We start from the raw sequence: 22,454 nt of genomic DNA on the forward strand, positions 1-22,454 counted from the left end.
TCCTTTCGCCCCCACTAACCACGTATGTCTGTTAAAACTTAGGGGTAATGTGCGAATATCTACGGTCGAGCATAAAATGAAAATGTGTTATTATTGTGACAAAACTAGCAGCTTTAAAATTAAACTTCAGTTCTTTCCTGTCATGTCCCTGCTGATATCTGACAGTTTGCTTCGAGCATCCGCATCAGCTGTGCGGCTTTTATTCCAGTAGTTTCCCGTTCTCCCTCTTCTGCTCAACGGAGAGGGGATTACAGCAGCATCACTCAGACCGTGTCTCTGCTGAAATCCATCTATCAACCCTCTCCCTGAGCAATATTTCTGTATTGCTCCCAAGTGGGAAGATCAAATATTTGGTATTGCACAGTGAAATCCATTCAAAGGTTCTTAGCTGACTCCATAATCCCCGGAAGAGTTTCTTTTTCTCTATAAAGCCAATTATTTCACATCAGATCAAAGGCATTTATTTATCATTTACAGCGGATAAGCTGAAGGTACTACAACTACCCATTCGCTCACGTACAGCAGACAGAGAGATGCACAGACACAGGAGTAATTCCATACTTTTCTTTTCCTGAAACCTAATTTTAAATGATTCCCTGCTTCACTTCTTTCTCTCCTACTTCTTTGCTCCTTCGCAGTTTCCAGTGGATGGTACTGTTCACTCGGGCTGTCTCCGGCATGCCGATGGCACGACAGCATCACCAGGCCAGTGTGCCCAGAGCAAGCTGGATCCTGGTTTTGGCTCTGTTTCTCAGTCTACAGGTGAATTAAAAAAATATTCCTGTTGGTTTCTTTATTTGTTCTGTTTTCTATTTTTTTTTTTCTTTTAATGAGTAGCACTGTTTTTTCACATTCATTGTTTATTTCCACTGAACTATTATTGGCAGTAATGTTAATCACTTGATTCTGGGCACAAATCCACTGAAATCCTGCCCTGGCCAGTTTGAATGTCGAGAAGAAATAATGAGCTTGACTGCCTGCATTTCAGTTTGTTCCAGTTTCTTCTAGAAAGTAGACTGTTTCAGTTATTAAACTCAAAGTTTCACAGTTGACTGTCTTAGTTAATGTTGTGTTTGTCGAGCTTTCTGCTCCCGCGTTACACTTGTGCAGTTTTCTGTAATAAACAACAAAAAGAGGTTGAAATTCTCAGTGAAAGAGGTAGAAAGAGTGCGACAAAAGCAAGCTCCTCTTTTTCTTTTTTCCTTGACAGTGACAGCTGTCCCTGACATCTGCAGCTAGCTACCTAATTAAGCTAATGTTCTCTCCACCAGTTAGTAACTGACATCTTTTTTCCTTTCTCAGATTTCTTTTTAAAGAAAACTCTTTTTTTGTATTTATTTGAGAGCTACAAACACAAAACAGTGTTCAAGGATGAGGCTAAACCTGTATGGTCAAGTAAAAAGTAGGCATCCTCGACAACATTTGACAACCTCCCCTGTACTCTCAATGAGTTTTCACAGTTCACTATATGTCAAAAAAGATATGGTTTGACAACCATTAGAACAGATTGCTGGTTTTTCGAAGGGTAGCCCTAATAAGCTGTATAGGCAGAGATCACATTCACTTACTTAGAACAGAATAGAATAAAATAGAATTATGGGACAGGTATCCAAGGCTCGCAAAATTTCAAAATCTCTGGTAGCCCTTCGGGCAGGCATTCTTCAGTTTTTGGTAGCCCAAAATAAATTTAAGTAGCCCGAATAAAAAAAGAATTTTTTTTTACGTTTTGTTTCCTTTAATGTATAATAGTGTAAAGTATAATATTGTAACGGAAACAAAAATTAATCAAAAAAATTGTTAAAATACAAATCACAACAACTGTATAAAAATTAAAACCATCAACTCAAATACTTGGTTCTAATTGAACAGAAATTTCTATGAACTTGTAAGAACTGTGTAGAACATGAATCAGTCTGTGTCAGATCCTGAATCTGAAATTTTCACTGAAGTCACGGGTAAGAAGTAAGTGGAACCAAGATCTAGGCCATTTGCTTTTTGAAGTTTGCAAAGACTGCTAAATTCTGCCAATGGTAGTTCACTCTTTGCAATATAGCACGCTGTTCTAAACAGCTTTTTCAGGAGTTCTTGTTGTGCTTGGTTTATTTGTAGTATGTTTTTTTGCAATTGGTGTTTGTTCTGGGAAAGATACTGCAGACTGGGCAATAATGCATTTCTTGCATTTCTCATGGGTTCTGATAGGGTCTTTCTTAAAATTACTGGTCCCAGTAACAAAGGCGCTTGTCGACTCAGAAATCAAATGAAACTCACAACACACCTGGCAGAACATTATGATATTTAGCTCGTCATATTCCAGCCACAGAAATTCTTTTGTCCATGAAACCAAAAAAGCTGCGCTTTCTTTTTGCCTCATAGTCTGATTTGTCCAACACGTTCTCACTCCCAAAGCGTAACATTTTAGGCTAGGTGACAAATCGTCAACATATTACGTTTTCGGCTACCCACCACATTCCTAAATGACGACCTCGGAAAAATGAGGAAATGTGAGAACCGTATGGACTCAATCTACACATGTTCGCTCTTTTCCTTCAAATAGCTTAGAAACACGTTATTTAACATCATTTAAGTCCTGTTTAAGGTGAGGAAAAAGGTTATGGTTAGGGCTAGGGATAAGGTTAGGTTTAGGGCTGGAATACAGGGCTGGAACGTTGATTACCGCGGGAGCGTCATTGCACTGGATTTCAGCCATAACCCGCCGCGTACCATAAGAACGACGAAAGTCTCCTTTCGCGTTCCTAAGGAACGCCGCGGGACGTGACAAAACGTCGCCATGTTACGCCTCGGGAGTGAGAACAGGCTCGATTTGTCATATCTTTTCCGTTTTGTGATCGGCTTTTCTTTGGCTGCCCCTTCTTCACCCTGACCTGTCTTATTTGGCTCTGCAGAACTAAAATACCAGCGTAAATCCTGCTGCTTTTACACACGTACTTACATAATGATCAGCGATTCTTTGCGCACTCAACCTCTGACATGTTTAAGCTTGCTGCGAGAGATTTCACTTGTTGCATTTGAATAGTAAGCTAATGAGTGATAAGACGATGTCAGAGGAATTGGTGCGCAATTAATCGTCACTCACCAATCAGTGCTGCCGCTCTCTATACACCGTTCGCGCGATCGCAAAATGAAAATGAAAGCAAAAAGCAAGCGCAAATTCAAACGCGATTTCAATATGTCACATATTGACAGTGGCTCATCGATGCCAATGACATAATTACTCAGCTACATTGGCGAAAGAATGCAAAAGCACTGACATATATTTTCCTATGATAGCCCGACGGGCAGGGCTGAGTTAGATTTTGGTAGCCCGACTGGAAAAATGTTTATTGATTTTGCGAGCCCTGGTATCCAAGGGGAAAAAAACCTAAGACGTTACTATCATTCTTCAGTAAAGATGTAAGACATGTTCCAGTAATAGCTGTTTGATTTGTATTACCAAGATATGTTTTGTCAAACAGTTTGTTTTCTTTTTAACTTGTTAAGTTTGACATCATTAGCTATGTCCGGTTACAAACCCTCCTTCAGTTCAGTAATAACTTCAATAAAATCATCAGTGTGGCTGTTCTGCCAGTACTAACAATACATTTTAACAGCATCCATGAAAAAGAGGATTTAGGAGTTTTAGTTAGCAGGACGTTAGCTTGCTAGTTTCAGTGCAAAGATAATACACCATGTTCTGACCGTTGGTGTTCCTAAAAAGCTAAAATGTACAGCTCTTCTACAAGTTTGGATGTAAACAAAGACAAAAGACTAAATAGCAGTGTTAGTGGTTGGGCAAGTTGACATATAATGATACCTAGTGGCTAGCTGCAGAGCTATCATTAGGCTAATATAAACAGTTAATTTAACCAGTTATTGTGGGCCAATATTACTGGCCACTATTAGCTATTTGCCAATATGTTACAACGTGTTGCCGTTGCAGTTAGGCCACCAGAGGACACTTTGCAACTTGCCTGTTGGCAAATTGCCACAACTACCAGCTCATAACAGATGTTAGTGAAATCCTAAAAATCCTATATTATCAAGCTATAGCTAATAGCATGATAGTGTGATAGCACTGACAAAAATATTAGTTTATTGATTAATTTGCTACAGCAGAATATATACAGGTGTACAGCTGCTGTGACATGCGGAAACATTTTGAGAGAAATATGCTATATACTGTACCATTTGCTGTGCTACTGAGGGAATGAGTTTAACAAACAGTTAATTGTGTAGATAGGTGCAGTTACTCTATACTAAGAACTCATCCAGTAGAGTTCAAATGTACCTGCTTCAGGCTGTATTTTTTTTCTTATCATTCCCTTTCTGCTTCAAATATTACTTCTTTATTAAATGTCAGTAATTCTCCAAATTCTCTGCCTCACACGCCGGGAGTGCAAACTGAAAACACTAAACTGTCACCACAGAATTTTGAAAATGACCCAATTTTTTCATGTGAAAATTGTTTTGTCAGTGTTGCAGCCAGTGAGAAAATCTTTCATATACTGTATATTAGTGTCATCTTGTTTTGTGTCCCCTGGGTTCCTCTCTAAGTTTTCACTCTATCATTTTGTAAACAGAAGGTATCAGAAAAAAACAATTGGAAGCCCCTGAGTACAAACCACGTGTCCTGTTTTTTTTTTTTTTGTTTCATTTTGTGTCTCACTCCAGGGTGCCGCTCATGCTGCTCCATCAGGAGACAACAGGCTGGTTCGTACCACCAGAGTGAGGAGGCAGACCCCAGGGGGGGATCTGCCCCCCTCCGACTCCTCAACCAACCAGACCCTGCGGGAGCAACCTTTGGTCTTTAACCACGTCTATAACATTAACGTACCCTTGGAGTCTCTATGCTCTGTTGACTTGGACACCTCTGCACCATCAGGCCCAGGGGATGGTGAGGACTTGGGATCAATTTCTGGTCCTGCGCGTGCGCGCACACACACACACAAACACACACACAAGCCTTTAAGATGTTTTTGAGACTTGTTCTTTTTACTATCATAGGTTCTCGTGCTGAGTTGGGATCCAGACCTTCTGTAGAGGGTCCAGTGGATCCAAATGGAGCAACAGAATACACAGAGCAAACACTGGATGCTGAGAGCCAGGTGGGTGCTTCAACAGTGTTTTATTTGTGTGTAATTAGCATTACAATTTTGGAAGAGCTATGAGACGTGAAGAGACTTCTTGGGTTGAATTAGATGATCTAATGTGAAAAGATATGATACGAAAGAGTTTAATGGGGATGTTTTTGCCAGAGTTCATTAAAACAAAAAAGGAATCAAAAAAATTTCTGTTTATCTCATACTGGGCCTTGTTGCAGCCCCTGATTGTAGCTCTTCTCCCTGTAAGGTCGCCCTCCTTTTAGGCAGTATTTTCCTGATTGGCTGCCCCTTGTAAATAATAAAACTGAACTGCAGGTAAGTTGGGCTTCTTCCTGAGATGACCTTATTAAAGTTACCACCTCTCTTCAGATTCAGGTTAGGAATAAAAAAACTGCCATGAATGTTTAGCATGAAGCCAAAGCATTTGACTCACAGGGATTACGTAGTGTATATGCCAACCTCATTACTTTAAACTATGTCCTGTTTAATGACAATCCAGTTGTAACCGTTAATGTGGGACAGAACCTTAATAGTTCCCTTTATTACGATTCAGCGCTCTCCAACAAGAGTGTAAACAGGTGAATTTTAAATTGTATCTGGGCACATAATCCTCCGCTTCTCTGTCTGGGTTTCGTTGTTCCTCTTTTAAACTGGGTTTGACAAATCCAGTCAAAGTGAAACTGTCAAACTGAAAACTTTTGTTCTGCAGTGAGATTCTAGTAATGGAGAGCGCGAGGGACAGGTGGTTAGGATGTAGATGGTCTGGATGGGTGAAAAGAAGCTGGATCCAGACAGCGAGCACTACAGCTTAAAACGGCTTTATTTACAAAAACAGATCAACAACATCACAAGACATGAACATACAAAGAAAGCATGACGAAGCATGACAAGAAGGGGGGTAGATGGTAGGGTAACTGGCGTGTAAAAGAGTGTGACACATACTACACTCAAGGCTGTGTGAGTGTGATTGATTACATCACACATGACCAAGATGGGTTAAGGATGAACGAGTACTAATAACAACAACAATGTCATCTATGATAAAAATGATCAGAATCCTAAGATTGGAATAAAATAAATGAATTAATATTTATATATATATATATATATATATATATACATATATATAATTATTTAAGTTGATTAAAGTAATTAAATGGCAATACTAATAAAAAAAAGGAAGGGGGCTGTTGAGAAACTCTAGGAATGGAAAGGAAAAAAATAGATGGCCAACTTTGTCACGATGGATCTGTTCCCTAAGTGTGTGTCTGTATCTGTCCTTTAAATGTGGCCTTCATTTACATCTCACCTGGACACCTCTAAAGCTTTATGATCATCCATGAATTATATTTGTTTCTACATGTTTCTACACAAGCACACAAGGTAATAAGTCATATAATTAGTGCTATTTCAGGCTTTGGAGCATGAAATGCAGCTCAACAGTCTTTGCCGACTCATCCTTTATAAAAAAATTAGAAGTTTAAAATGCTAGAATGAAAACGTGGCAATGTGAAAAAACATTTCATAATGTGAACACGGCAGCTCAGAGTGATAAACCTACAGAGAATTATCACCCAAATCCACAGCTTCCCTGGGTTTACAGAGCTTATAGCTAGTCTAGCTTATCTTCTAGCTATTTGGCCAATAACTCTTTTGGTAAGCTCCCGTCATTCTCATAGCATTGATTTTTTGCTGCAGCAGGCAACTGTTTTTGGGGAATAAAGCTCTAAAAAGCCACTCTACCTGCTCAGCATTAAACAGCAGAGCTGGCAACTATCTGGTGAATACAGCAGAGACCTTTTTGCAGCTAAAGAGACAGCTATTTACATCAGGAGAGAGTAGCACAAAAACAGAGCTAAAACGGTGAATCACAGAGCTATCTGTGGAAGCCATGAGCACGACTCCCAGTGAATGATAATGTTTCTAAGCACCTCTTGGTTGTGTAATAAAAACACCTTGAAAGGAGATATTTGTGTGTGCATATACTCGGGATTTCCTCAAGATGTTAATTAAAGATGCATTTCTACTTCATGGTGACTTTTATCTAATGGATGCACTTAGTTGTCAAAATTGTCTCCTTGTTTAGGTGACATTTACACACCGCATCAATATCCCCAAAGCAGCGTGCGGTTGTCCAGCAACAGCCACAATCCAGCAGCTCGCCACCAGGGTGGAGATGCTAGAGAGAGAGGTTTCCATGCTCAGAGCTCAGTGTGGATCCGGATGCTGCGGGGAGAGCTCGGCCATGGGTGAGTACTGTTTAACACTGACAACAAATACTATAGACAAACTTGTAGAATGTAGTTTTTGTCTATAAATCCCCTCAGCGTCTGTACAAACAGACCGTCGTGTTGCAGAGAGCTTTTTGAGGCAAAGATGTAAAGAAATAAGACTGTGTTATGAAAAGAATTACATAAACTGTAAACCAGGCAGAAAAGAAAAGACAGACGCCAGTAAAATATTGATGCTGGAAGGTGTTTTTTCTTTTTCTTCTTCTTCTTTTTGTCTTGCTCACAGTCTGAAATGTGTGGAGAAACCTTTGTTACTGGCAAAAATTTGTTCTCTATTCAAGAGATGCTGCCATTATAATATGAGGGGACTGCAACTGATAGAGTTACAGAATTTATTATGGCTAAAGGATTTGCTCCATTGACACCATCCCCTCCGTCAAATATTTTCTGAAAACGCTCCATCTCCACTGTGAGAATATGATTATCTCCAGCAGTCACGATCAGAATCAGAAAGAGGATGAAATGTTTAGCCTGCGAGAGCAATGGGAGGATGGGAAAGGCAAAGTAGAAAAAGTTGGAGTATTTTAGATTTAACTACTGTTTCTTTAATCAGGGCTGTTTGACAACATTGACTAAATGATAACTGATTGGTTGTTACTTTCTATTGTATACTGAATTGATATGTTTCTTCAAATATGCTATGTATTTCATGGTGGTTACTTGAGGTAGGTATCACAAAATGCACAAAGTAATGTGACCCTAACTTTTCAAACTCCCGGTTTAAAGATGTGTGTGTGGGGGGCTTTGTACTTGAATCAAGTACTCAGCGATTCAATCTGTCTTTTCAGGCCGTTTGGACTTTGTCCCAGGCTGCAGCAACCACGGCAGCTTCAGCTTCGATATGTGCAGCTGCATCTGCGAGGAAGGGTGGACCGGCAAAAACTGCTCCGAGCCTCGCTGCCCAAATGACTGCTCCGGTCAAGGGGTGTGTGTTGAAGGGGAGTGCGTGTGCGACCGTGACTTTGGAGGTGACAACTGTTCGGAGCCGCGCTGCCCTTCAGACTGCTCGGGCCGCGGATTGTGCATCGACGGGGAGTGCGTTTGTGAGGAGTCGTTCACAGGCGAAGACTGCATGGTCGGAAGGTGTCTCAACGACTGCTCGGACCAGGGGCTGTGCATAAACGGGACGTGCCAGTGCCGGCCTGGGTATGTTGGAGAGGACTGCTCGCTTGTCTACTGTGCAAACAACTGCAGCAAGAAGGGAATCTGCAAGGAGGGCTTCTGCGTCTGTCAGGATGGATATGCTGGAGATGACTGCAACTCTGGTAGGCTGCTAATTTTGATCTTCCACTGATCGCTTTGATCGTCTGCCTGTTGGCAAGTACCAAAAGCAGTTGGTCTGACGTTTGTGGTTCTATTCCCTAGAGCAGAAACTCTTGGAGAAGGAGATGTCTTTCTTAACACTTGGTATCAGTGTGACCAGGATCATACACTCAGAACAGAAATCCAGTCTAAGCAGATTTTGTCTGCGTGACCCACAGACAGATTAGACTGAATTCTTTACAAATGAGCCATGTTTTTTATGGAATTGTAGCTAAAATGTTTAATAGAGTGACTCTATTCGGTCTTTAAGTGATGACGTGATGAGTCCTGCTTCCGGGCCCAAACTACTCTGCCTTTAATAAGGCTTTTGTGTTTTTTACATGTTTTAATGCTTTGTATCTTGTTCTATTTAATCTCAACAAGGCCCTAAAAACAGTCTGTGATCACTGTCGGCCTCTCTCTCAGTTTTTAAAACCTTACGATGTAACTACAGCTCACCCCATGCAGCAGTATATTGATAACTAACCTCGTATTGTGGATGGATTATCTCAGTTCTCCCGACTGAAGTTCAGTCCAGTTACAGCAGGGGTTGGCAACCCTAGGCACACGTGCCACAGTTGGCACTGTGTGGCACAGTTGGCACTGTGTGGCACAGTTGGCAGTCTTTCTCAGACTTACTGCACCAAAAAATCATTTGAGCCAATGACTGATTGCGTGGGGTCGCAGAACTAGTCCTTGTCTCCAAAACAACCATTTCAGAGGAACAAGAATCAACTTCAGTGTACGCAGACAATCTGTAAACAGTGTTTCCTGAGTGTACCATGATAAAGTTTTCCTCTTTAAGTTCTGGTTATGTATCTCATAACCATGCTTGATGTGACAATATCAAGCATGGTTATATATCAGTGTTATTTCTATAGAGATCTAAAAAAAAAAAAAGAAAGAAAGAAAGAAAAATAAGAAATTGTCTCTTGTTAAAAACAAACTACCAGCAGTAGATATTTTTAGTCACTATTTTACATCCAGCTAGAGATTTTACAAGTCCTACATATTTGCCCCACATACAGCTAGGGCTGCAACTTCATTGTTATTCAGTTAATTAATTAAATTACCTGAAGGTCATCACAATTTCCCTGAGCCCAAAGAAACAGCAATATCAGTTATCGGTCATTAAACCTAAAGATGTAAATCTTACAGTTTTATATAAAGCAGTGGAAAACTGCAAAACATCACATTTAAGAGGCTTTTTGTTCTCTTTTGACTAAAACAGTGATCAAATATGTGCGTGATTCACTTTCAGAATTCTGTCTTAAATGTATTAACTGACTGCTTCCACATTAAGTAGAACATAACACAGAAACGTAAAGCTTCCTGTAAATACCCAGTACTAGCTGTGATTGCAGTGCCGCAGAGAGCTTGCATGAACACGTGCACGAACAAAGGAGGTTGTTAATGCAACAACCTAGTGCAGTGTTTGGATAGAAAGTAGACTTCACAGGTTTGAAAGCACACCTGAAAAATAAACCCATCTGTGCTTCAAATGGAGGTGGTGGGGTTCCTGACTTGCTGGACAGCCAAAGGTGTAACAACATTCATTTGTCAAAAGTCACATTCATCTGAGGGAGAGCTGTCATATTAGCCGCAGCTAAGACGGTTTTTTGAGCCGCTTTTGTTCAAAGCCAGCTCTCCACGCCAAAACATCAGATCCTCCTCTGCCATTTAAGAGGCCTGTCAACGTGGTGACGGATGGGGACAGACAGAAGAGCGAGTGATAGAAAGACAGGGATGCAAAATCATATTACTAAGGCGTCTCGGTCCTACCCCACCCATTTAATATCTACACCAAGTGAGGGAGACCGAATTGCCTATTTCTTTGTAATTAGAGACCAAAATAGGCAGCGCTTGTAGGGGATAGTTTGCTGAATACCAAACGAAGCAGTTCAATTACCGGAGACTTGTAGGGTGACAGGCTTAAGTGTTTCACGTTATCACAAACTGGAGAAAGCGGCATGTATTTTTGCTTCAATAATGGTGGCCTATATTCTCCCACTACAAGAAATAATGGAGGTTGTTGAATTTAAATTGGATGTTTCAGGCGTGCAGTAAGAAATAGTATATCTTTACATAAAAATACATTCCCCCCAAAAAGCCAAAATCAGCTGGAGGAGAATGACATTCAGCCACACAGCAGAAGTGCTCCACGATCATTTCTATGAGTCCCGACGCCACTGTGGAGAAGCAGTGACACTCTTGCTTTGTTGACATCCTTTGAGTGCTGCAGTGGTGACAACTGACATTTACATTTCTCATCATATCGGCGCTATGATAAAGCTTCGGGGCCCGGGCCTCACCGCTTACCCGACCCGCGCGTGACGGTCGTGGATCCTCATTTCGAGGATGTTGACAGGTTAGAACAGCCGCAGAGCCTGCATGGCGGGAGTTGTGGCTCGAGATGCTGCCGCAGCACGTCATCTAACATTTCCAGGCAAGAGCAGGCATGTTGCTGCATGAGTGTGAAAAAAATTCACTCTTATTGACATCATACAAGCAAAATGACATCACCTTTTGCTGTACTTTTAATATTAAGGGCTGCTGCTGCTGGCTTTATGTGCCATAACTGTAATAGCTTTATTATGCCATTAAACTATATGAATATTATAGATTTTTAAAAATATATATAACCATTTTAATGTGTTGTAAAAGGACAAAGTGGAAGCCACATGTATACATTTTATTTTTTAGAGTTAGGCGCTGTGGTCTGCTTATAGATGTTGTTTCCTTGTTTTATTGCCCCATTCAGCATCAGTCAGTTTTATGGCTTCATGAGTCAAAAGCATGGCCTTGTTACTTACAGCAGCCCAGTTAAAACAAGCCTACTGTTAAAAGACTAGCTTTGCTCCATACAATTATATTATGATTAACAGCTTGAGCGATTTTGGCAGGAATGTGACACTCGCCTCATCGCACAGTAATACATTGTCACAATCGGCTGACAGCTGTGCGGGTGGGTTTTTTTTTTCACGTGTTGCTTTCACGGACAGCCTCAGCAGGGTGAGAACATACATCGTTATTATGGTTTTGACTGAAACTCTGCTTCAGCTTGGTTTTTTTTGTTTGTTTTTTTTTTTTAGCTCTTTTTGTATTTGCAACACAAAATTATTATTTGTATCTCTATCAATGACTATTGTAAAAAGAACACAAAAGAAACGTTTTGTGCTTGTTGTTTATTTTTTTTATTCAGCATTGTCTGTGTTCGCAGTTATCACATTTCAGCTGGTAGTCGCGCCTGCGATTCATGATTATCAGGCTTTGTGAGTCTGGTAACTCAGTCTGTTTAACTTGAGCTTGATTTATTATTGAGATATTGGTTTGTTTGGATCATTCAAAGTGCAGCAGTAAGTCTTTTACTCTGAGCCAGAGGAAGAAAACAATCTTGTACTGTATCTTCAAAATATCTGTCTTGATTTGCTTCCTAAAAGTCATCTGTCCTTTCTTTTCCACCCAACAGAAACTCCAAAATATTATAATTAACAGTAAAACATTCAGTTTAGTCAGTGATTTATATGAAAAATTCCATTACACATAGCAGCCTGAAGGTAAGTTCCTTCTCTGATGATGCACTGACCTTCGCTGTGTGCTTAAGTTGTACCATTGGGGTCTTAGTTCGGTGGATACTGCTATATCTGCCTATAATAGCATACTGATTAGACTTAATGAGACTTAAACACTCCAGGCAAGATTCTTCAACAACCTTCAGCAACTTGCCCTTTCTCAAGCAAACATTCAGAAGAATACAAGCTGAAGAAGACAAAAACATTGAGCATTTTAATTAGTTCATGTGATTCAAGCAGTGTACTTTGAAATATGTGATTTATGTTGCGGATCGTTTTTAGACGGGCGATTAGTTCCTAACAGTGCGACGCTATTAGTAAAATTTGCCATGCAAGGTTGGTTGGTGCTGCCTTTCATTCACTCTTGGTTTTTCACCATCTAGAAATGTTGATGGGATGTCTGAATGCACCGATCCTCTGTTAGACCACTCATCAGGGTAAATAAAATTAACCAAAAACTTTATACCCAACTTAATTGTTTGATAGTGAGCTTTTACATGGCCACATAGTGAAATAATATTTAATACTGTTGACAGACTTCTCTGAGTAACCTTGTTAATCACTCTACCCCTGACCTTCTGCTGTACTTACAGTACTGTGCAAAAGTCTTGAGCCATCCTTCATTTAGATACTTTATTGAAAATTCGGTTCTTTGCTTAGTTGTATATATAGACACAGTTGTTTATCCCTTGAGCTGGAGTGGTTCTTGAGTGGTTCATAGGTCAGTGTTAAGTGGCATAAGGAGCAAAACAGCATTCCTCTAAAAATGTTCAGGTACTAGGAGTGGACTAAAAATGAGTGAAAAAGTAGGCAACAACCAAACGAAATCAGAAACTCTGGAGAACTACTGCCCAAGATCATTTTGAAATGTCCGAAGAAAGTCTGGCTTCTTGGAAGGAAAATATAAAGAAATGAGGTGTGGCTTGAGACCTTTGTATAGTATTGTATGTCTTTGCTTTCGAGGAGTTCATCCATTCGTCTCTTGCATGACCTTATTCAGTCACTATTCTTTTGTCCCGTGGATTATTGCCCCTTCTTTGATTTATCATTCCCTTTATGTACCTGACAAGTTGAACTGACGAAATAAATCTCGTTAAGTGAATGCTGCAGGATTTGTCCCTCTGTTCTGAAACGATCCAGCCACTGTACAGGATGGGCCCATCTGTCGAGTGCGTGAGAAAGTGCTGGAAAATTCTACTAAAGTGCCCAGGGGTTCCCGGTGGGGGATTCACTGATCGGCTGTAGTGTCCTGTATCACAGGGGTGGGGAGAGTTTTGTTTTTCACACCATCACAATTCTCCTTTATCTCCTTGTCTCTTTCATCCTTTTTGCTCTAGTTTACTTTTAGTTGTTTTTCAGTGTTAAATTATTTATTCTTCTCCAGCAGATCTCTTTCTCCTCTTCTGTGTCTTCTGTGCATCCAGCCCATCCTACAGTTTCTTTTTCCCAAGTCAAACTGTTTGTATCATCTGTCTTGTCTCACCTCCTTTATGTCCTTCACTTGTCTCCCCCTCCCCTTTTGTTGTGTTTGCCTGTGGGAGTTGTGGACGGTCTTTCTTTATGGCTCCACATTTGCATTCAGCACCACCTCTTAGGTTTACAACCCGATGATCTCAAGTTCAGGATTTCTTGCACCCAGCACTGGATTCTTTTACTGGCTGGGATTCGCTTTAACAATGCAATCTGTTCAAATATGAGATGGGTGTAATAAGCTGTCTCTAAGTATGACAGGCTACCTGGCTAACATCTGTCTCGAATCACAGTGTCTAAACTAACAGAACACTATTTAGGCGTGACTTTGGGATAATTAAAACACAAACAAAAGTTTTAAATATAATAATTACTGCCTGCCTTATGGGTAGGAACATTTTCATAACCAAGATCTTAATAATCTATAAATATATTTTCTACTCATACTCCATTACCACAAAATAGGTTCGCCACTCGATGATGATGATGTCTTGTCAGCCTGCGTGAAATGCACGGGTGGTGGTATGAGGCAAAAATGTAAAAAAATAAATAAAAGCTTCTGACCTTTAGCCAAGTCTGTCCCTGTCGGGTGCTGCTCCAGCACCCAGCGTGTCAATTTATGGCATTTTCAACTGTCAATGAGAGACATTCCAAAGGAAATAATAGTAAATCTCTGAAAATAATGAGAGAAAGCACTTGTACTGGGAAGCCACATTCACTATTTCATTTGTCAGCTGAATATTTTGAAACAATATATGTGATTTACAGGTTTCATTTGCACACATTCTGAATTTCCCCCTCTTCTGAAAGCTCAACATGCCTAGTTACTGTTGCTTAATATTAAATCAAACTGTGGCTTTGCAACGGTCCAGTTGGATGCATGAAATTTGGTCATACTAGCTGTACAACCTATTTGTATGCATGTAGCTCAATAAGAAGTGGAGCATGTGCACTTTCTTAATTATATCACTGCTTTCTTTAACAAAAAAAGAGAAAACATTAAATTGAGATATTATCTCCTACAAAGCAAAAAAACTGTTAATAGCCAATTTGGTGAAAAAAGCTGTAACTCACTGTAAGGATGTAATGGGCCAGAAAAAAGGAGTGCATCACAGCTTCCCATGGATCATCAGTTTTTTAAAATTTCTTCAGTGTCAGTGTATTTAATGCTGTTAGTTAACATATCTGACGTTAGATTGGAAAAAGAGAAATTGCATACTTAATGTTCTAAAATCTAAACAAATACAGGCTAAATAGCAGAGTACCAAAGACCGTGATTAATGAGTTAGAAGTTCTCGTTGTCACAACGTCAGCTGGCGACATGGTGGTGCAGTGGTTAGCCCTGTTGCCTCACAGCAAGACACTCCCGAGTTTGAACCCATCACACCCGCAGCCTTTCTGCACTTTTGTGTTCCCCCTGCGTACCCTGGCTTCCTCCTACACACCAAAGACATGCATGAATGGTTGTGTCTTTCTTACTGTAACTTAAAACACAACCGGACTCAAAGCAAGTGTTCAGTTAAGGCATCATTTAGTTAGTTTGGTGTAAATTGAGTGGAAGTGACATGTTTTCAGTGATTCTTTTCCTCGACGGCGGTATAAGTGTGATTTATATTCTCTGATATATTCTCTGAATAGATACAGTTTATACATTGAGCTTGTTTAGCCATATGTTGGTAATAACACCAAAGGAAATGTGGAATAATTGCATGCGTGATGAGACAAATGTGATACAAATAGTGCAGGGATATGTTTTTACATTTTGTACTAATTCAACATCAGTTTAGTTGTACAGTCCTGAAATTGCAGCCAGAACACAGACTACAAAACTGATCAGTCTGTCAGGAGGGTAGTTATTACCAAGAATGTTGCACGGATGAATTTTACTTTGTTGCCACAAATCTAAAGAGGCCCGATCAAGCATCAGCATTGCTTTCTTACCTTATTTCCAACTCTGCTCTGTTTTGCCGTTACACTCCTCATATTCTTTATAGATTTCCATCACCTGTTGGTCTGACGGTGTTTCTGACTTGAAGTAGGCTGCACTGAATCGATCCACTTTGTGAGAAAGTAAAGTCAAATGATGGGTCAAACACCTCCTTTAAATGGGAGCACGCACAGAGCCTGAAGGACAACGTGTGGGTTAACAAAGAAAGATGATAACTAACTAACATCCTTTCTGACTGGGGTTTGAAGTCTGGCTATGTATGAACGTGCACCAAAGAAACTCCACTCACAGTATAACCCACTATGACGAGCCAGTTTCTTTTAAAAATTTTCAGCCTTTTCACAGGACCTTCAATGATTATTGCAGAAATGCTTCAAAAATACACAAATTCTCATATTTACCACATAAGTAGCTCGCGAAGCCCACAAGTAAGACTTTAATGTCTCTTCTAAAATTGGCATGATTAATAACCACCTTAACATTTTCTAGCCCTTTGACTGATTTGGCTGAGCTGATAAGACAACAGCTCTCATGTAAAATTATCTTTTATCTGTAGAGTTTGGATGTCAGGCTTACTTAACTCACTGGACAGGCTGCGCTTAAGCTGGCTCACCAAAGGATTACAGCAAGGGATACGCAACCTGGTTGACCGCTCTCTGTGCAAGACACTGAAATAATGACATATGCAATGTGAACCTTCTGTTGCAAATCGCAGCCTTTATACTAATTCGATTACTAAATGCTCACAGTTTTCCGATTAAAGTAGGCGAATCCACACAGAAAACGTTTTTGGAAGCAATCTGTCGCTCGCCCATCTCACAGAGCAGACAGATTGCCATTCTTGTGAGTCACACCTCACCGCAGGCGCACAACACTTTTTTTCTTCTTCGTTTTTTTGTTTTGTTTTGTTTTTTTGGCATCTACTGAAGTAATCTCCACAGATAACTGTTCAAATCACACAAATAAACAAATTCTTTTTGTAAGAATTAATATGGTTCCAAATGTTACTTAAAAAAAAGAATCAGTACAATTAATAATAATTAAATCTTCATGTTAAAACAGTAGTTATTTCCTTCCGCTAAGCTGATGACAACTATTTTAATCCTGTAACTTTCTTCAGTGTCAGCCTGATGAAGGGACAGATTGACCGGCTGCTCATCTTTCTGCTGCTGATAGACAGATGGTACCACTCAAGCCTATTTTTCAGTGTTTTGCTTTGTGTTAAGGTTTTTTTTTTTAATCACACATATATTACAGTAGCAGATTATTAGTGTAAGATTTGTATTTTTCAGTGCTACACCAAAAACAAATGTACAAAAAAAATTCAAATCAGTTGTTTTGCTTTCTGTTTTTCGTTAACAGTTGCACCCGCCATGAACTTGAAGGTTCGAGGGGTGACAGATCAAACCATCGAGCTGGAGTGGGAGGGGTCAGTTGTGCTGACAGATTTCTTGGTGACCTACACACCGAGCACCCCCGGAGGTAAGTACAGATCCACGCTGACCTTTCAAAACAAGGACAGCCGTGAGTTAACTTCCCGTTGCTTCGAAATCTCTTGAAAGCATCGACATCTCTTATTTCTTCACCTGTCTCCCTGTCAGGTGTGCAGCTAGAGATAAGGATTCCAGGCAACACGACTACCTGCACTATCTTGGAGCTCCAAGCTGGCATGGAGTACAACATCAATGTGTTCGCTGTCATTAACAACACTATCAGCGTTCCTGCCAGTATTACTGTTTGGACCTGTAAGTGCAATCATGTGTTTTTGTTCTTTTTTTGTTCTTTTTTTTATAAAATGTTCCCTTGTGGCGCAACAAAATGAGTCACTGAAAGCATCTTTGTTTCCAAATTTAATATCTCAATTTACCTTCACGCAATATCCCCGCCTCCTGGAATATTGCACGTGCAGTCCTACATTACCAAATGTGCACACAGTGTCTATCGCGATTTTTTTTTTTTGTCAAATCCTCCCAAAGATGTTTCTCTGTGTCAACAGAGTGAGAATACCACTTGTTTGTCTGTGCAGATTGCTTGTGATTTTCACCTGTAACAACTGCTTAGTGTCACTCACACACACACACTGTTTTAATGCCGGATCCTTGCACCTGATATTGAAATACGCCAATTGCTTTCATGCTGACCAACACTCTGCAAGCATTAAAACCCTGAATAAGTCTAATAAGTCTAATATTGTATGAGCGGTGTATTAGGTGACGTTTAGGTACATACAGTGTATTGCTATTAGTGCTGGCTTGGCTTGTAAAATTATTCTCGAATTCAAAAACAACTGAATTTAATTTAAGTAGAATTTCAACTAATAAATTAGACTCAGGGCACTTTAGTCTGATGGATCAATTTTTCCACTCGAATATGATTTATTTTGGGCATTATTTTTTTGCTAAACTTAATTTTAAGGGTTTAATTAGATTTTCTGGAAAGATTGTTGGGAAACATTTAATTATAGCACTTTGAAAATTAAAGAATGAGCTGTATTTTTTCAATGAGTTATATATCATCAAAACTATGAAAACTTTCACGTATCCAAACTTAAAAAGAGAAAGAAGAGAGTTTTTTAAGCATTAGACAGAGTTGTGATTTATGGACTGTTGGTTCACTGAAGAACAATGATATGTCTCTACTCCTTCAGATCTCTCAAGTCCAGATGTTTTAGTCTTCAAATCCATGACAGAGACATCAGTAGAGGTCCACTGGCAACCGTTCTACTATTCCTTCGATGGATGGGAGATTAGCTTCATCCCCAAGGTACAATCTACCTGTCTGAATCTAAATGAATGGAATTGACACTCCTTCTTATGTCAGACTACACCACAGATGCTGAAAGTACAGTGAAACATACCCAGTATGGTCCTTCCCACAGCTGGCTGTGAGTTTTGCAGACTGTTGTCTACAGGTAACCATTTATTGTCGCCACGACTACCTTCGCTAGTGCTGTTGTTGGCCTGTCAACCATCGGCGAAGAAGAAGACCAAAATTATAACATACAAAGACATAAAAACAATGAAAAGTGTAGAAAAGTGCTATATAATAATCAGTCCTTTTACCATTAAATAAGCTTGCAGACTCAAACATGACACACATGGATGTGATTCTTGATTTTGGGCATTCCTGATATGTGTGTGTTTGTGTGTGGCGGGGGTGTACCTTGACTGGAATCACAAGGCAAGCTATTTCAGCTTCAATTGTTCAACAGGTTGATTATTCACCGCAATGATCAACTTCCCAGGCAACCAGACTCTCAGTACATTTGCGTATCATCGTTTCATTGGTTAACAGCTCTGCTGGAACATTTGAATCAATGTGATTTGACGACGTCTACAACGGTGCTTCAGAGGTTGAATTTTGATTGTTTTTTATCACATACAGTGCCAGAAAAGCAAAACAAGGGATTGATAATATAGTTCAGCACCATGTGACATCTGCCCATTCAGAAGCGAGAGTGCACGAGTCTCGTCTAATGTCCGTGTGTGTGTGAGATGAACAGAAGGAATAAAGAGTTATTTATGCTTTAGATACATATTTGCACATTCTCTTTATTTTTCAGGGTTTTGCTTGTGAAATCTTGATTGGAAATAATTGTTTTCAAGTCTCACTAATACCATTCTCAAGCTTTGAATGTCTGTAAAAACGGGGAGAAAACTGCATGGATTTAGGTTTTCTTGGGGTTTAAAGCCCATACCAAATTAAACGAGCGGATTGTCTTAAGCTTATTGGCTATTAGATGGATGAGCCATTAAACTCTTTTTTCCTGAATAACGCTCTGCGAAGCCATACTAGGGCCAGGTTCAAAGCCAAAAAGCAAAAGCCTTTCTCTTTCTAATTCCTGCTGTAAACTCAGGTACTCTGAACTCTAATCTTGTCCCCTCTCACAGTAATTGGTTTTCTCCTTTAAGGTGTTCTCAAGGGAGATATCCTTTGGTCCAGCCAGGCACTAAGTCTCAAATCTGATGTTAAGATGCTTTTGTGTGTTTGTTTTTCGAGGCCTTTTAAGGATAGTAAGTTAAAAAAAGGGGCTCATCTTAATTTTATTTTATTGCTTTTAGTGTTCCCATCCTCCTTTGGTCTGTCCATTCCTTCATGTCTCATCACTGTTGTGTTCTCCCATCCCCCCGGGCCTTTCCACCTAATCCCTTGTTTCTATTTTCCATCCAACAGCCCTTGGTTGAAATCTGTAATCTGTTTTTTTTCAGTTACCCCTTGAAACTGCCCTCCATCCCTTTTTGTTTCACCTCTCTCGCATCCCTCTCTCTCTCTCTCTTTTATATTCTTTCCTCAATCGTGCCTTCCTTTCCCTACCTCCCTCTCTCTCCAGCCGCAGGGGAAATCATATTATGAGTTGGCAGTCCCACCCCTGGTGGGTTTAATCCAGCAGTAGGGATTGTGAATTTTGACAATCTTGTAATGGAAGTAGGCATGAAAGCTTTGGCCTATGCGAACAAACACAAAACTCACTACCCTGTAAAAAGGAAACAAAGCGAGAGGGAAGGGGGGGAAGGTGAGCTTTAGGACCCACCATTAATAGTGTTACAAACTGCTATAGCACAGTATATATGGTACATTCCCATAATGTAATATGCTGCCAGGGTTTTTGTACTGCATGCGTGCAGTACTGCAACATCTCATATGTTGGATTTTGTAATTCAATAAAAAATAGATAACACTACAAAGAAAGGCAGTTGTATATCAGAGGGACGGCTCAGCTTGAGCAGTTTGGAGACCAAGAAAGAGAAGGAAGGCTGAGAGGGTTTGGACATGTGCAGGTGGGGTGGGATTGTAGATACACTGGAAAAAGGATGCTGAAGATGGAGCTGCCAGGGAAGAAGAAAAGCGGAGAACCACAGACATGCAGATGGTTGGTGGGATAGAAAAGGATGGAAGGGAAAGGATGAGATAAAAGACACCAAGAAGAAGAAAAAGCAGAAGAATCAGTCAGTTGACAACTAAATACTAGGGCTGGTGTTATTGGACAGATATTGCAGTCACATATTGACATTAAAAATTTTTGTGTTCATTAGTGTCATATTTGTTTTCCGTAAGGACTCTTTCAACTTTAAAAAAAAAAATGCAACCATGAAAACCTTCAATTCAAGTCTATTTTTCTCAAATCACCTTAAAAAGAATTGTGTTAATAAATGAGAGGATAACAAACGAGCTCGTGTACACATGTTGTTAACTTTCCCCTACTAGTCTTTGAGGAAGTGTTTCTCAACTTAAGACAACAAAAGTTGATGATTTTTTGATATTTGTGCTCACGGCACTAAACATGACATTTAAAAGACAAAAGACGGGAACGTCTTTTCCGGAAGCAGTGTCACCGTTACTTTGAATAACAGACTGTACTTTTGTGTGTCTTCCTTGTTACCATCTATTGCTGTCTATTTAAAAAGGATAATGAATGATTTTCACACATAAGTTTTCAGCCCGAGTAACTGTAAACAAATTAGGTGTATTTGTTGTACAGAATTTTTTCCTCTGAATTGTGAGAGGACTAAAAACACTTCCCGCTAGTTCTTGTCATTAGAAAAGAACGAAAACAGTGAATGTATAAATGGGCAGTTAAATTGCTACATTTTCTTTTCATCCAGTGAAACGGAAGCAATAAAAATATAAGGGACTAAGTCGTCAAAGCGATGTTGTCGGCACAGATAATGATGACTAATTATGAGCAAAGTGACACATGAGATGGGAGTGGGATATACTTTTGTGGTGATTCATTTTGCCTAATTTAGCATTACCTCCATGAAACTGTATTATTATTGAGATTGAACACCACTTGTTGTTGGAACATTACCATTGTGAGTGTTACTGCCCACCCTGGTAATTGGAGCTGAGGTGATTAAATGGATTACATCTCTAATTACAGATTTGATTCAGGAAAGCAGCAAGCTGTTATATGTTCTGTTTTAATACCAACCGTCAAAGCGCAGGGGTTTGGAGATCTTGGACCAGCAGTGGGTGTAACATCTGTGTGATGGCAGGTAGTGCATTTGCAACGCTGGCTCTCTGAGAACAGCTGGGAATTGCTGTGACTCTGTATGGATGAGTGACAGGCCTTTGGAAACACACACAGTGCTGCCTTTGCAGAACACGGCCAGAGAAATATCACTCTAGCCCGTTTGATATTCGGTTTGGGAATTTAACGTGCTTTAAGTTTAAGCATACAACACAGAAAATGTACTGCATGTAAATTAGCTGCAGAAGTTCTGTCATTGGGGGAGGGCCTTTTTCTTACCTTCACTGAGAGACGCTGTTTGTGCCACACAGTTGCTGATATTTACTGAAAAATTAAAACATTGTGCAAAAGATAGGAGCTCTCTCTCCCTCTTCCTTCCCCTTTGTCACTTTAATCCTTGCTTTTCTTCCAGGATAATGATGGAGGGATGACTACACAGCTGCCCAGCACCATCACGTCATTTGTGCAAACTGGTTTGAGGCCAGGCGAAGAATATACAGTGAACCTGGTGGCACTCCGGGACCAAGGTCGAAGCCAGCCAGTCACAGCTACTGTCACAACATGTATGTATTCAGTTTGGAAGCTGTAAATTAACAACAATTAGCTATAATATTATAACCACCAAAATTTGTATTTAATGTTAGGCTGCTGTGCGAAATGTGTGTTAAAACAAAAGGGCATTTTTTGCAAATCTCATAAATCCACATTTTATTCACAATAGAACATACAAAATGTTTAAACTGGGTTATTTTACTATTTCATGAGAAGTATTAGTTCTTTTTTAATTTGACGGCTGTAATA

General features: G+C 39.9%; 1 protein-coding gene across 4 annotated transcripts in view; it reads left to right on the top strand.

Moving 5' to 3' along the window:
* The window catches only part of tnr (tenascin R (restrictin, janusin)), a 217,558-nt gene that overhangs the window by 134,877 nt on the left and 60,227 nt on the right, over positions 1–22,454 (top strand). For all 4 annotated transcript variants that reach the window (XM_085141727.1, XM_085141728.1, XM_085141730.1 and 1 more), the window contains 9 exons: positions 639–762; positions 4,669–4,891; positions 5,002–5,102; positions 7,186–7,348; positions 8,179–8,655; positions 17,045–17,164; positions 17,284–17,427; positions 18,330–18,445; positions 22,066–22,216. In XM_085141727.1, coding sequence (XP_084997853.1) covers positions 639–762; positions 4,669–4,891; positions 5,002–5,102; positions 7,186–7,348; positions 8,179–8,655; positions 17,045–17,164; positions 17,284–17,427; positions 18,330–18,445; positions 22,066–22,216 — 1,619 coding nt within the window. The remainder of the gene's footprint in view (positions 1–638; positions 763–4,668; positions 4,892–5,001; positions 5,103–7,185; positions 7,349–8,178; positions 8,656–17,044; positions 17,165–17,283; positions 17,428–18,329; positions 18,446–22,065; positions 22,217–22,454) is intronic.

Source organism: Neolamprologus multifasciatus, chromosome 18 (assembly GCF_963576455.1).
Source record: "Neolamprologus multifasciatus chromosome 18, fNeoMul1.2, whole genome shotgun sequence".
In the NCBI taxonomy this organism is placed as follows: domain Eukaryota; kingdom Metazoa; phylum Chordata; class Actinopteri; order Cichliformes; family Cichlidae; genus Neolamprologus; species Neolamprologus multifasciatus.